The 14594-nt window shown below is 39.6% G+C and overlaps 3 protein-coding genes across 5 annotated transcripts in view; 1 reads left to right on the forward strand and 2 right to left on the reverse strand.

The window, feature by feature from the left end:
- Nucleotides 1–21: 21 nt before the first annotated feature.
- On the reverse strand, nucleotides 22–1728 carry LOC136254105 (tubulin beta-1 chain-like). The gene is made up of 3 exons (XM_066046762.1): nucleotides 1532–1728; nucleotides 1257–1476; nucleotides 22–1208 (listed from the first exon to the last, which is right to left on the reverse strand). The coding sequence occupies exons 1-3, from the start codon at nucleotides 1586–1588 to the stop codon at nucleotides 142–144; spliced, it is 1344 nt and encodes a 447-aa protein (XP_065902834.1). The 5' UTR covers nucleotides 1589–1728; the 3' UTR covers nucleotides 22–141.
- A 126-nt stretch (nucleotides 1729–1854) lies between these two features.
- Nucleotides 1855–14594, reverse strand: part of LOC136254104 (tubulin beta chain-like) — a 35544-nt gene continuing 22804 nt past the window's right edge. Inside the window, exons 2-4 of one of the 3 annotated variants that reach the window (XM_066046760.1) lie at nucleotides 3464–3581; nucleotides 3162–3381; nucleotides 1855–3100 (exon numbers count right to left, since the gene is read on the reverse strand). In XM_066046760.1, the coding sequence (XP_065902832.1) occupies nucleotides 2040–3100; nucleotides 3162–3381; nucleotides 3464–3520 (1338 nt within the window). In that variant the 5' untranslated portion in view covers nucleotides 3521–3581 and the 3' untranslated portion in view covers nucleotides 1855–2039. Of the gene's footprint in view, nucleotides 3101–3161; nucleotides 3382–3463; nucleotides 3582–9390; nucleotides 10560–10619; nucleotides 10840–10933; nucleotides 11108–14594 lie in introns of those variants that run through there. The other 2 variants (XM_066046761.1, XM_066046759.1) reach the window with 2 other exon arrangements.
- Nucleotides 11066–13704, forward strand: LOC136254103 (probable 4-coumarate--CoA ligase 1). Its single transcript, XM_066046758.1, has 4 exons — nucleotides 11066–12556; nucleotides 12723–12804; nucleotides 13109–13249; nucleotides 13299–13704. Exons 1-4 carry the CDS (start codon nucleotides 11294–11296, stop codon nucleotides 13496–13498), a joined length of 1686 nt encoding a protein of 561 aa, XP_065902830.1. The 5' UTR covers nucleotides 11066–11293; the 3' UTR covers nucleotides 13499–13704.

Here is a 14594-nt window from a genome sequence, read left to right on the forward strand (position 1 = left end):
TTTGCGGTGTTGCTACACTAATTGCGGTTTATTAACTGTAATAAAGTCAATAACAAGTGAATTTGTTACATTCAAAACTGAAAGTGTAAAATTGAAAATTGTTGCTATTGTCTTTTGCATAGAAACTAGCTTAAGCTGGGTTTAGTCATCGTCATCTTCTATGTCTTGTAATTCAAGATCTTCTTCATCTTCATCAGCATTAGCATCTTGATACTGCTGGTATTCAGACACCAGATCAATCATGTTGCTCTCTGCTTCAGTAAACTCCATCTCATCCATACCCTCTCCAGTGTACCAATGTAAGAAAGCCTTACGACGGAACATGGCAGTGAATTGTTCTGTAACTCGCTTGAACAGCTCTTGGATGGCCGTGCTGTTGCCTATAAAAGTACCGCACATCTTTAAACCTTTTGGAGACACATCACAAACTGCCGTTTTCACATTGTTAGGAATCCACTCAACAAAGTAGGAACTGTTTTTGTTCTGCATGTTCAACATCTGCTCGTCAACCTCCTTCATGGATACTTGTCCTCTAAATATGGTGGCAACGGTTAGGTACCTTCCATGACGTGGGTCACATGCAGTCATCATGTTCTTAGCATCAAACATCTGCTGAGTCAGCTCAGGGACAGTCAACGCACTATACTGCTGTATACTGCGATTAGCTAGTGGTGCAAACCCTGGCAAAAAGAAGTGAAGACGTGGGAAAGGTACCATGTTCACTGCCAGCTTTCGAAGGTCAGCATTCAGCTGACCAGGGAATCGTAAACATGTTGTCACTCCACTCATTGTTAAGGAAACAAGGTGGTTTAGATCTCCATAAGACGGTGTAGGTAGTTTTAAAGAGCGGAAGCAAATATCATACAAAGCTTCATTGTCAATGCAAAATGTTTCGTCAGAGTTTTCTGTAAGCTGGTGTAGAGAGAGTATAGCATTGTAAGGCTCCACAACTGTGTCTGAAATCTTTGGTGAGGGACAGACGCTGTACGTATTCAAAATTCTGTCAGGGAATTCTTCACGGATTTTAGAATACAACAGAGTTCCCATTCCGGAGCCAGTGCCGCCACCTAGCGAATGAGCCAGCTGAAATCCTTGCAGGCAATCACAATTTTCGGATTCCTTTCTAACTACATCCAAAACAGCATCAATCATCTCAGCCCCCTCAGTGTAGTGACCCTTAGCCCAATTTCCACCAGCACCACTTTGCCCTGTACAGATAAACTATACACAGTTAGTGGGAGAGTTCCGTTACTCACTAAATACAAAGTTGTCTGGGCGAAAGAGCTGTCCGTACGGTCCAGCTCGTACAGCGTCCATTGTTCCGGGTTCCAGGTCAACTATTACTGCCCGTGGGACATATTTTCCACCGGTTGCTTCATTGTAGTAGACGTTGATACGTTCAAGTTGTAGGTCATTGTCGCCATGATACGACCCAGTCGGATCAATGCCATGTTCTTCAGATATCGCCTCCCAGAACTAAAAACATTAAACCCATTGCTTGTTCGCATTTGTTAGATGTATTGAAACTCACCTTTGATCCAATTTGGTTGCCGCACTGGCCAGCTTGAAGGTGGATAATCTCGCGCATATTTCTCCCGCACTATCCCAAGACTGCAAACTTGCTACAAACGAAGAATTAACAGAGTTGATGCAAACAAGTCTAGAATGTCTAATTAAATAATGACGCAAGCTTGTATCTCCTCACACTCCCCCTTGCACTAAACGTGAGCAGTGAATGCTGACCAAGCATAGGTACCATATACACCTACACAAACCGACAGCTGACTTGCGCGCAATAATTGACCGCATATCACTATCACTGTACCACAGAAGGTTTAACACACTCACTAATGGTTAACACATCCAACCACAAAGGTATGGTTAATTATAATTACAAAATAACACACACCACTCTAATGTATACATTAAATTATGCAATTATAATAATAAAGAAATCAAATCTATTATGGTGCAATCTATTATGGTGCAAGTTTCAGTGCTCTGAAGACAAAACTAATCAGTCCATTCTATTGGTCAAATTATTGGTCATCCCCATCTTCTTCTTCATCAAATTCACCTTCTTCGTCAGCAGTGGCATCTTGATACTGCTGGTACTCAGAGACGAGGTCATGCATGTTACTCTCTGCTTCAGTAAACTCCATCTCATCCATACCTTCACCAGTGTACCAATGCAAGAAAGCCTTACGACGGAACATCGATGTAAATTGCTCACTAATTCGTTTGAATGTCTCTTGGATAGAAGTGCTGTTTCCAATGAAGGTACCAGACATCTTCAGGCCTCGAGGTGGAATATCGCAAACAGCAGTCTTCACATTGTTGGGAATCCATTCTACAAAGTAGGAGCTGTTCTTGTTCTGTATATTCAATATCTGCTCGTCAACTTCCTTCATCGACATCCTACCCCTAAACATGGTAGCCACTGTGAGATATCTTCCATGACGTGGATCACAGGCGACCATCATGTTCTTGGGATCAAACATCTGCTGGGTCAGCTCTGCGACAGTGAGGGCCCTGTACTGTTGAGAACCACGGCTGGTCAATGGAGCAAATCCAGGTATAAAGAAGTGAAGACGTGGGAAGGGTACCATGTTCACTGCCAGCTTCCTAAGATCAGCATTCAGTTGACCAGGGAAACGCAGACAGGTGGTCACACCACTCATCGTCACAGACACCAGATGATTCAGATCTCCATAGGTCGGGGTGGTGAGCTTTAACGTACGGAAGCAGATGTCGTACAAAGCCTCATTATCAATACAGTAGGTCTCATCGGTGTTCTCAAGAAGCTGGTGAACAGACAGTGTAGCATTGTAGGGCTCCACAACCGTATCAGATACTTTAGGGGATGGGCAAACGCTGAAGCTACACATGATTCGGTCTGGATACTCCTCACGTATTTTTGAAATCAGCAGGGTACCCATGCCGGAGCCAGTACCCCCTCCAAGGGAGTGAGCAAGCTGGAACCCTTGCAAGCAGTCGCAACCTTCAGCTTCTTTCCTCACAACATCAAGGACAGAATCAACCAACTCTGCTCCTTCAGTGTAGTGGCCCTTGGCCCAATTATTTCCGGCACCGCTTTGCCCTATATAATAGTGAAAATTAACCGCATCAGCAACACAGGAAACCAAAAGGCAAACACTTACCGAAAACAAAACTATCTGGACGGAAGATTTGGCCAAAAGGGCCAGATCGAACCGAATCCATAGTCCCTGGTTCAAGGTCAACAAGAACACATCTTGGCACATACTTGCCCCCGCTGGCCTCGTTGTAGTAGACGTTTATCCTTTCCAGTTGTAAGTCAGAATCGCCATGGTACATCCCTGTGGGGTCAATTCCATGTTCATCAGAGATTACCTCCCAGAACTACAAAAAGAAGACAAACGGATGGTAAAAGTTCGCACATTTTCACTACTGATCATGAGCCAGCTAAAGTTTAACAAGTTACCTTGGAACCAATTTGATTACCACACTGGCCAGCCTGAAGATGAACTATCTCACGCATCACGATCACCAGACAATCTACACTAGCAGTGGAAACAACTCGCAACTGTACTACCAACTCGCAACTGTACTACCAACTCGAGGTTAGTTATTCACAAGTTTATTAACGGACCCCTCGTAATTACAGTACGTGGTTAATAAAAATAACGCATGTTGGGGCGCGCGCTAAAAGTGACCGAGTGAATAGATCCTGCGTTGTAAGGTTTTTTTTTCCCTTTGTTAGCTATACAAGGATATATTTGACATAGTAGCAGCTCTGCTGAGAAATTTCCTTGCCAAGCTAGACCAACTTCAGTTGTAATAGATGAAGACTGGCTGCTGCTCATATCCAGCCATGATGAATACTCAACTGGCACCTTAGCTGTGACAATGGGATTAAACTAAATTCAGTTGGAGTACTGCTCAATGTCTTCTGTAAAGTGCAAAGCTATGGTCAGGTATGGAAGTTGGTCCTGATTGTCTGGGTATTATTTTACATCCAGGGAATTAGCTGTACATAACTACAAGTAAGAGCACCAGTGTATAAGCATTACATCACTATTACTATTTATAGACTAAGTTTGTAGGATTATTCATAGCTGCATGTGTCTACCCACTAATGTGATTATTGTGCTTAGGTCATGCTGGACTACCATGCACAATGATCATGGGAAGCCCATCAATCACCATTATTTTGACGTTGTAGTGAAACGTGCTCATATGCTAGAATGATCTCCAATAGTTTTACCTCCACTCTATATCTCCTTAACATGTCAAGAAAAATCAAGCATAAATTTTAGCTGATATTATACTGTCAACATAAATACTTGACAATCAAATAATATTATTTTGATCCTGGTCACTAGAGGCCTTATGATAGTGGGCGGACTACCTCTTGATATCTAAACTGTATAAAATGCCAATAACACAGTAATCCCTTTGTTGTTTTGTAGGCTTTCTACGATGAAATAAATGGGTAGCATTGTCAGCTATTCTGGTATTCTTTAATGTTTCGTGAATGGTAAATTACACCGTGTTGGCAAGAGTTCATATTATGAATTCTTAATGTTGGTCACAGATCTGTTAAAGGACGTTGCAGGTAGCTATCTAAACAGTAGCATTCTCAGTTCTATTGCAAATAGTGATATGATAAACCTCTCAATGGGTGTCCAAAAAGGTTACTAACCCAACCTTACATATCATACTTAACAGTGTTAGGAGTAACGCGTTACTTATGTAACGCGTTATGTAATATTATTACTTTTGTGGTAACTAAGTAATATAACGAAATACGCTATAAAAACTGGTAATATAACTCAAGTTATTCTACTTACAAAAGTAACACGTTACCTAAGTAATATAGTAACTGTAACGAATCTAATATTACGTAATATTATTACTACAAGTAACAAAGTTACTAATCTTGTTTGTAATCCACTGAGTAACACCTAGCCACAACAAAGTAATGAAGCCTACTGAATGAAACTTATTCACCAGCTTCTTACTTACAACCAAGATTTGCACATTGTCCAACAACGCAATCATGTCACGTGATAAGGTGGTAGTTTCACATGTGACAGCTTAAGGCTGTGGACACAAAGTAATATAATATGTAATATTATTATAGTTACTTTATTTTATGTGTAATATGTAACTGCAACTAAATAGTCCAGTTGCAAGTAATATGTAATATGTAACTAGTTACCTTTAAAAAGTAACTTGCCCAACACTGATACTTAATTAAGTGAGTTTATAATAGGATTGATATTGATGGCATATCCATTGAGGGTTGTTTTAGCAAACATGCACTGCATGAAGTAGAGTGGATCATGTTTTATAGAACCTCCCTATAAACAGTAATGTTCCAGTGGTCCATTTTCGTCTCAGTTAAAATGATTCACAGCACCATCTGCACATCACAGTTAGCTATGCATATCGGAACGTATTTACTCTCTATCAATCTCACCATTTAAACTAAACCATACAGAATCAATTATTTCGTTGCCAACCAGACGACCCCAACCCTACATGCATAGCAGTGCCATAGGCATATCAGTAAACTTGGATAATAATTATTCTGATTGACTACTATACTATTGAACAAATCTACTGTACATTTTTTCAATGGGGAGCCATTAGAAACATTAACAACAGGTGATAAAATCTGACTCTTATTTCTGACATAACAATTAAATAATGTTGAATAGTTTGTGGTTGCCCATGTACTGAACTACATATATATATATATATATATATATATATATATATATATACATGTCGCTGTATTTAGGTGATGTAGATGTGTACATGTGTAGAAAATATTGGATGGTTGGTTTTCACAGTTGATTAGCTATACATTACCAAATAGTTCATAGTAGCTATGTGTTTATGTTTATTGAGGCATACACACGATGCTTTTGTAGGCTAGAATGGCCTCTTATACTGTAACTGACAGACTGAAGGACTTTATTAAAGTGAAAGGTCTATAAGTATCTCCAGCAGAACTGGAACTCTTCTCCTCCAATACCCACACATCTCTTTATCAGAGAAATACCAAACTCTCCAAGTGGGAAAACTTTAGGATATATAGACCCAAAATTTTAATGATGGCATGCAATGGTGCATGTAATGAGCATGACTTGTTATAATTAGGGTGTACGCACAGGTATACAATCATATATATATATATATAACATATGGAGGGTAGCTATATAGTACTGTTTATGGTTATATAGCTTTAGTTACTTATTTTGCTTTGAACTGAGTTATAGACCACACTACTGACCACATTACTGCAAATTAACCATGAAGCTTTAATCCATGAGTGATCCTATGTAAACTTTACTATTTTATTGCTACAAAGTTCAAACAACTACATATCACTTAATTAAATCCAACCTTGCTTCTTCTTTTTGTTTTCTTAGGCAGTCTGTCTCTAATGCAAAAATAATCACTCTTAGCATGCTATACTGGTATTTATCACCATAACACAGAAGTAATAGTTATAATGAAAATTATGGTAATCCAAAATAGTAGTTCAGCTGAAACATACTGAACAGTTAGCCAGCTGTCAATGTACGTATGCCATAGTTATGTAAATACACAAGCTTTTCTTTAACCAGACATGCTGGAGACCTCAGTCGTACTGCAGTTGTGCAGGGCATACAAAATCAGTAAAAGTTAGCATACAATCTACCAGTGTATAGAACTCCAATTGATTTGCCGGAATGAACACATGTGCATACTTGTGTAGCTCCTAAACTTCAAAGACATAATGAATGCAGAATAGCTTCCACTTACCACAAGCATAATGTACAATACTCCATGACATGGCATGAGAGCTTCACTTCTCTGCCAGCACTACCAGCATGCTCTAATTGCCAAGGAACTGTTAAACAGACTAAAAAAACACACTAAGCAATCAACACACCATGATCAATAGTGGTAGGATTGTAAATACTGTAGCTGCCCAACAATGCCAACATACGATACAACAGGAATAACAGCAACCCAGGTTGCTAAAGGTAAATTACATTTAAAAGTTTCCGTAACCGGTGAGTGACAGCTAGGAGCCCTCTCAAATCCTCAAAAAGATACCACTTCCTCCTCAGTCCAAAATCTTTAGTTTATATACTACCCTCATTTTACTTTCGAATTCCTAGGCCTCCCATAACCCATGTCTTGATTCAAAGTTCAAACATGAAAGGATGCCATAAGGAGGTTTTAGTACGTAATGTTCTGTGACTTCTGTCAATCATCAGATTTCATGATCACTTGCTACAAAATTAGTTTAATGGTTTTGAGTGCAGATTGTATATACACATTGTTTGTTTTTATGTGCCTAACTATTATAACCACACCTTTCATTGCATGAAGTTTCATATTGCATTCTGTGCAATATTTGTTTACATGTGGAAACCTCCACCAGGTAGTAGAGCCAATTTATAATATATGCATAATATGCATAGAATATTATAGGTAGCTATGTAACATCTCTTTATTGATGATGTTCCTGCTGCATCTGAATGTAGCTAATAGGTTGCTCCATAATTTGATTGTCGAGACAGTCTGTCTTGGATGTAATTGTGTATAGGTGTTTTGCATGTAGTGGTAGCCACAAATCACTGCAGTATGAAGAGTGTATAAGGCCAAACAGATCTAGAACTGTCAGGTAAACAGTTTATTATTGTATATAACCATTGCATGGTATAAAAGCATACATGTTTTTACTCATGTGATCTCTTGACTGAATTAGCTACATAATTCATGTTTAAACAACAATAGGGATAGTACAGTATATGCAATAGATGTACCCTGAAATTTGCCTTTGAAGTTAGGTGGCTTCATGGTACGTATAGTTATTGTGCATAAAAATTACAGTAGCTATATAAGAGTGGCAAAGAGAAACTGAGTTTAAACTGAATTCAATCTCAGAAATTAAAAATTTCTTGCTTTCAAAATGCTCTCAGATTTATCCTCAGATTGCCTGGCTAAAATTTTCCTTGTTATCAAAATCGTGATGTCTCCATGAGTCTGTGAATATCAAAATACCCTCGTCTTTAATTTTAACTGGAAGACATCCACTCAGATTTTAAGATTGTAGTGCCTCTACACCCTTATAGTATTTACGGCCACTACATTGTCTAACACAAATTGATTATTCAACATAGCTAAGCAACAAAACAAGCTCTACCAACCATAGGATCTGGTTTCACTGACAACTGAATAATCAACACTATGACTTATGACAGCAGTCATCTATTTCGACTTTTGACACTACCAACAATTATATAGCTAATTGGTTACAAACTTGGAAGAAAATAGCTAATGCATCATACAGATTTAGCTATCACCCCCACAAATATTTGCAGGTGGTTCCCCCCCCTCCAAAGAAGAACTAGAATATATAGTAGGGCAATGTACTAAAGAGACAAAAGATGAAATGATGTTATAAGGTCACATATAAACTATAGTTACAACCTATAAGAGTTAATAATAGAGGAGAGTGTCCAACACAGTATAGGGTCAAACTAATTCAAAGGGATTCTTCTCCATAGGTGACCATCATATTTCCCTATGTGAACAATTGAAATGTATGATGGAATCCCTTTGACTTACTCAGAATCATTTCTAGAGACCCTTTACTTTGTTGGATACTTTCCTCTCCACTATTATTAACTGTTGGTACAAGGTTATCGATCAAAGATGCGTCTTGTACACCCATTAAGCGATATATAAAAACAGGTCTATCTATCCCCAATGACTGACACAAAACACTGCAGACTATGATTACATTATGGAGGGTGACACGTACTCCACATACATGTGGGATGGAAACTGAAATGAAATTCATGATCGCGACATTTTACAAGTCAGGAAAAACACAATAAACTTGAATGCTCTATTAGAGTATCCTGCTTAGCTACCATGCAAACTAATTGGTATGTTTAGTTCAAGATAAATTCTATTGCTACAAATTAATTTTGTAAAGGGGCTTCCTGATACCCTTCAAACCTACCTTCCTAAGCTCCTGGTTGAATGCTATATTACTTGAGGTTTTTCACCCATGCTGAAAGTTACTTTTTGTAAAGGGGAGGGAAGCACCAGACTACCACAACGAATGGACATGACCTATTAACCACACACATATTTTAAGAACTACTTGGTAGAAATAATAAACTTTAACACCTACAACTCCTGCAATAAGTGGCTAACGTGCACCCTTTTCCAAACCCATGAGTGATTTAGAGCCAGAAGGCATGCAACTACATTATCACCACCACAAAAGGTTCAACACAAAAGGTTCAACACACACAACAATGGCTTGCCCAATTTAATTTGTGGCCAACCACTAATTGTGGTTCACTACCAAATAACTACCACAACTGTCTATTAATTTATTTAACCATTATTATGTGAATGAAGAAAAAAAATCATCTATTGGGTGAACATTTATTCTGAGTTCGGAAGCCAAAATCTAAGTCCATTCTACTGGTCAAACTGTTGGTCATCCCCATCTTCTTCTTCATCAAATTCACCTTCTTCGTCAGCAGTGGCATCTTGATACTGCTGGTACTCAGAGACAAGGTCATTCATGTTGCTCTCTGCTTCAGTAAACTCCATCTCATCCATACCTTCACCAGTGTACCAATGCAAGAAAGCCTTACGACGGAACATAACTGTGAATTGCTCGCTGACTCGCTTAAACAGCTCTTGGATAGCAGTGCTGTTTCCAATGAAGGTACCAGACATTTTAAGGCCTCGAGGTGGAATATCGCAAACAGCAGTCTTCACATTGTTGGGAATCCATTCTACAAAGTAGGAGCTGTTCTTGTTCTGTATATTCAACATCTGCTCATCAACCTCCTTCATTGACATTCTGCCCCTAAACATGGTAGCCACAGTGAGGTATCTTCCATGACGTGGATCGCAGGCGGCCATCATGTTCTTGGCATCAAACATCTGCTGGGTCAGCTCTGGGACAGTGAGGGCCCTGTACTGTTGAGAACCACGGCTGGTCAATGGAGCAAATCCAGGTACAAAGAAGTGAAGACGTGGGAAGGGTACCATGTTCACTGCCAGCTTCCTAAGATCAGCATTCAGTTGACCAGGGAAACGCAGACAGGTGGTCACACCACTCATCGTCACAGACACCAGATGATTCAGATCCCCATAGGTCGGGGTGGTGAGCTTTAACGTACGGAAGCAGATGTCGTACAAAGCCTCATTATCAATACAGAAGGTCTCATCGGTGTTCTCAACAAGCTGGTGAACAGACAGTGTAGCATTGTAGGGCTCCACGACTGTGTCAGATACTTTAGGGGACGGGCAAACACTGAAAGTGCTCATGATTCGGTCTGGATACTCCTCACGTATCTTTGAAATCAGCAGAGTGCCCATGCCGGAACCAGTGCCCCCTCCAAGGGAGTGAGTGAGCTGGAACCCTTGCAAGCAGTCACAACCTTCAGCTTCTTTCCTGACAACATCAAGGACAGAATCAACCAACTCTGCTCCTTCAGTGTAGTGGCCCTTGGCCCAATTATTTCCGGCACCGCTTTGCCCTATAATAATGAAAATTAACCGCATCATTAACAACAGAAAACCAAAAGGCAAACACTTACCGAAAACAAAACTATCTGGACGGAAGATTTGGCCAAAAGGACCAGATCGAACCGAATCCATAGTCCCTGGTTCAAGGTCAACAAGAACGCTCCTTGGCACATACTTGCCACCGGTAGCCTCGTTGTAGTAGACGTTTATCCTCTCTAGTTGTAAGTCAGAATCTCCTTGGTAGGTTCCTGTGGGATCAATTCCATGTTCATCAGAGATTACCTCCCAGAACTAAAACAAAAAGACAAACGGATGGTAAAAGTTAGAACGTTTTCACTACTCAGTGTCAGATATATCTAGCTAAGCTTACTAGTTAACAAGTTACCTTGGAACCAATTTGGTTACCACATTGGCCAGCTTGAAGATGAACTATCTCACGCATCACGAAAAGCTCAACAATGAATGAGGACTACACTAGCAGTGTGAAACAACTCGCAACTTCTACTCACCGAAAGTAGTTAATAATTACTGCACGTGAGTCAATAAAACCGCAGTTTGAGGCGTGAGCTGGCAGTGAAACCTCTAGCAAAGCAGCTGGAGAGTAGGGTTTCTGGTTGTGAACCACTTTACTGAGTAGATTCTACGTTATAAGGATTTACATGTACGAAAAGTATCGCGCAATAATACTTGACGAGTTTTCTGGTGCGCTTTAAAAAGGTGATCAGACAACCACTCCCAAGCACACATGAAAAGTTTGCAGGCAAACGTTGTGTTTGCTGTATTAACGCAAAGGTTAAATTCAGTACCTTGCAGAAAGCTGTCAACAATCCTTACTGACAAGCTTACTGATTGTACGGTGAAATCTCCCTTTCCAGCGGTTGCAATCCCCGAGGCGAACTTTTACAACCACGTATTCCAGCATTTTCCCAAGTATGGCAAGAAGACTGCTCTAATAGATGGTGTTACAGGAAGGGAATACTCATACAATGAAGTACAGGAGTCAGTGGTTAATATGGCATCTGGTCTAGTGAGGAGTGGTATGCAGAAGGGGGATGCGTTAGCACTAGTTTCTCCCAACAGTGTGGAATTCTGTACAACATTCTTCTCTACACTTGCCATGGGAGGGATCATGAGTACTTGTAATCCAAACTACACCTCAGAAGAGTTAGCCTACCAGTTTAAGAACTCAAACTCAAAGTACGTAGCCACCATACCATCATTGTTACCAACAGTACAAGAAGCAGCCAGTAAGGCAGGTTGTGTAGAGAAGGTGATAGTACTGGGTGATGATGGAAGTGTGGGAGAAGGGAAGAATATGATATCCTACCAGAGTTTAGTGAACGACAGTGGATCAAAATTTCCACACTACCTGAAACTTGATCCCAAAGGTGACACTGCTGTAATCCTATATTCCAGTGGTACTACTGGATATCCCAAAGGAGTTAAAATGAGTCATTATAATTTGTCATCTAATCTGACTCAGTTGACATACCCAAGCATTTTAGGAACTATTCATCAGACGGCCACCCTATTGGCTGTTATCCCTTTCTTTCACATTGGTGGCATAATGACAACCTTAACAAGTGGTCTCTATAAAGGATCAACCATTGTAACTTTGCCACAATTTTCACCAGAGAAATTCCTACACTTTACTTCTCAGTATCATGTCAATTGTGTTCACTTGGTTCCTCCATTGGTAATGTTTTTAGCTAGACACACGATGATTGATAAATACGACTTGTCCAGTTTAAAACACATCACATACGGTGCAGCACCAACAGCACATAAAGTAGCCTCCACAATGAAGCGGAGACTTAATTTACTAACACTACAGCATAGCTATGGGATGAGTGAAATTGGGATATCTCACTTTATGCCATTGGAGGAGTTTAAACCAAATTCTGTTGGAATACCACTGCCTTCTGTTAAGTGCAAAGTTATGGACTTAGAATCAGGCTTGGCAGTTGGTCCTGATTGTCATGGAGAGCTGGTTATACAAGGTCCACAGGTATGTGCACTGAGCCATAATTAATTACCATATAAGTGCACTTGTATACATTGCATCATTGTTACTATATATAGATTAAATTACAAAATTAATTTTTATGATTATCATAGCAGGCTGCTGCTATATTTGGTCCCAGTCTACCCACTAATCTGGTTATTGTGATTAGGTCATGTTGGGCTACCACAACAATGAAGAAGCCACTTCATCCACCATCAACCTGGATGACTGGATGTTTACTGGTGATGTAGGTAATGAAACTTGTTGAGTCAACTACTATATGATCGGTTTTGGTTTATATAAGATCCAGCTAGTGTGGTTAGGTAGATTTACTGTACATTTGGTGCCATTAATGCCGTACCACAATTCTAAATTTCTGAATCTTCTATTACTACAGAATAGCCATTTAATGTTGAATAACTTGTGACTTGTACACACATACATATCTGTGTGTGTTGGATAGATGTTTAGTTTCATGGTTGATTGACCGTACATTATGAAACTGAATTCACAGTTATGTGTTGATGTTTATTTAGGCATACATTGTTTTTGTAGGATATTATGACAAGAATGGTTACTTCTACATAACTGATAGGCTGAAGGAGTTGATCAAAGTGAAAGGTTTCCAAGTAGCTCCAGCAGAACTGGAGGCTCTTCTCCTCCAACATCCACACATATCTGATGTGGCAGTTATAGGTAAGTGGATTACATGATCCAGATGATGTCAGTAGTGTTACTGTGCAAGGTGTTGATGATGAGAAATCTGGTGAGCTGCCCCGAGCATTTGTGGTGAGGAGTAGTGATGAGCTGAGTGAACAAGAAGTGGAGGATTTTGTGAAGGGACGAGTAGCAGAACATAAACAATTAAAAGGAGGAGTAAAGTTTATCAAAGAAATACCAAAATCACTAAGTGGGAAAATATTACGAAGACTTTTAAGATCATAGGATTGCATTTTTTCTTTCATGATTTTTATTGGTGGCAGTGATGCTTATAGTGAACTTGTTGTAAAGTTAGTTAAGTTACTGTTCGCATATTGGTAGACAATATACTGCATGCAACATATGGCTGGGGTAAATATATTGTTTATTCATGGTATGTCTGTTTACATTTTTTGCTTTGAAGTTGTAAATGCTATACTTTGTTTGATTGACACACCTAGTTTACTATAAATCATCCATGACAATGTTTGGTTTCGATTCATGGATGTTCCCAGTATATCACAAACCTAAAATGGGTCTTGGTTGTTTTATATCCGTAACATAACATGTGTTGGGCTGAAAAGCAAGTGTGCCATGATTCCATTATAGTGCTGTTTTTATTTATTTCGTTGCTACAGCCGGTAATATGAAGCAGAGTCACATACAGTGGGTCACATCATGAATGTTGTAGTGTGGTACATGTAAAGTAGATATAACCCCAGACCCCCACTCCACCAATGATATAAAGCACAGCCACCCCTGATGTAATTTGGTTGAAGAAAACTTGCTGGGAATGAATGATACATAGTTCATGGTGCAGTTATAAATTTTAGTGGAGAATTATGTCTGATCAATATGCTGGACAGTTCAGCATCATGGTTAGAGGCACCAGATATTGGAACACTATGTCAAGTCGACTATTTGAGATGGTAAATCATATAGTAAATTAATTTTTTTCCCAGGGTTAGATAGAATTGAACACCCTTGCCACTGGCTGTCAAGTGTAGGACAGCCGCTGGATAACACCAGGGACTATTACTATTAGGAACAAAGCTAATCTAATGGAGGCAGGCCCTTTGAATCATAGCAGTACTCTTCATAGCTAATTTATGGCCAGAGTAAAGAAACCTTGAATCACTTATAGATGTCTCAATGTAGATTGATCACGAGACTTTGAAATAATTATTTTGTACAATGTCCGGGAAATGTTGGTTTACGGAGGATCACTGAATTTCTTTGTGTATTGTAGACACCTAAGACCCACGCAATCTATACTTGAAGCGTATCAGCTATCGATACTCCTGGCCAGGTTATTTATTTAACAGGCCGCAGCTACCAGTCG

The sequence above is a fragment of the Dysidea avara genome, chromosome 4 (assembly GCF_963678975.1).
Source record: "Dysidea avara chromosome 4, odDysAvar1.4, whole genome shotgun sequence".
Taxonomy (NCBI): domain Eukaryota; kingdom Metazoa; phylum Porifera; class Demospongiae; order Dictyoceratida; family Dysideidae; genus Dysidea; species Dysidea avara.

Excerpts from the sequence above, each read along its gene's own strand:
- LOC136254105 (XM_066046762.1), bottom strand. The coding sequence starts at position 1,588 with ATGCGCGAGATTATCCACCTTCAAGCTGGCCAGTGCGGCAACCAAATT. Across the intron at positions 1,477-1,531 it reads GCAACCAAATTGGATCAAAG|TTCTGGGAGGCGATATCTGA; the intron begins GTGAGTTTCAAT and ends TAATGTTTTTAG. Across the intron at positions 1,209-1,256 it reads CCCAGACAACTTTGTATTTA|GGCAAAGTGGTGCTGGTGGA; the intron begins GTGAGTAACGGA and ends TTATCTGTACAG.
- LOC136254103 (XM_066046758.1), top strand. The coding sequence starts at position 11,294 with ATGAAAAGTTTGCAGGCAAACGTTGTGTTTGCTGTATTAACGCAAAGG. Across the intron at positions 12,805-13,108 it reads GATGTTTACTGGTGATGTAG|GATATTATGACAAGAATGGT; the intron begins GTAATGAAACTT and ends TTGTTTTTGTAG. Across the intron at positions 13,250-13,298 it reads ATCTGATGTGGCAGTTATAG|GTGTTGATGATGAGAAATCT; the intron begins GTAAGTGGATTA and ends TTACTGTGCAAG.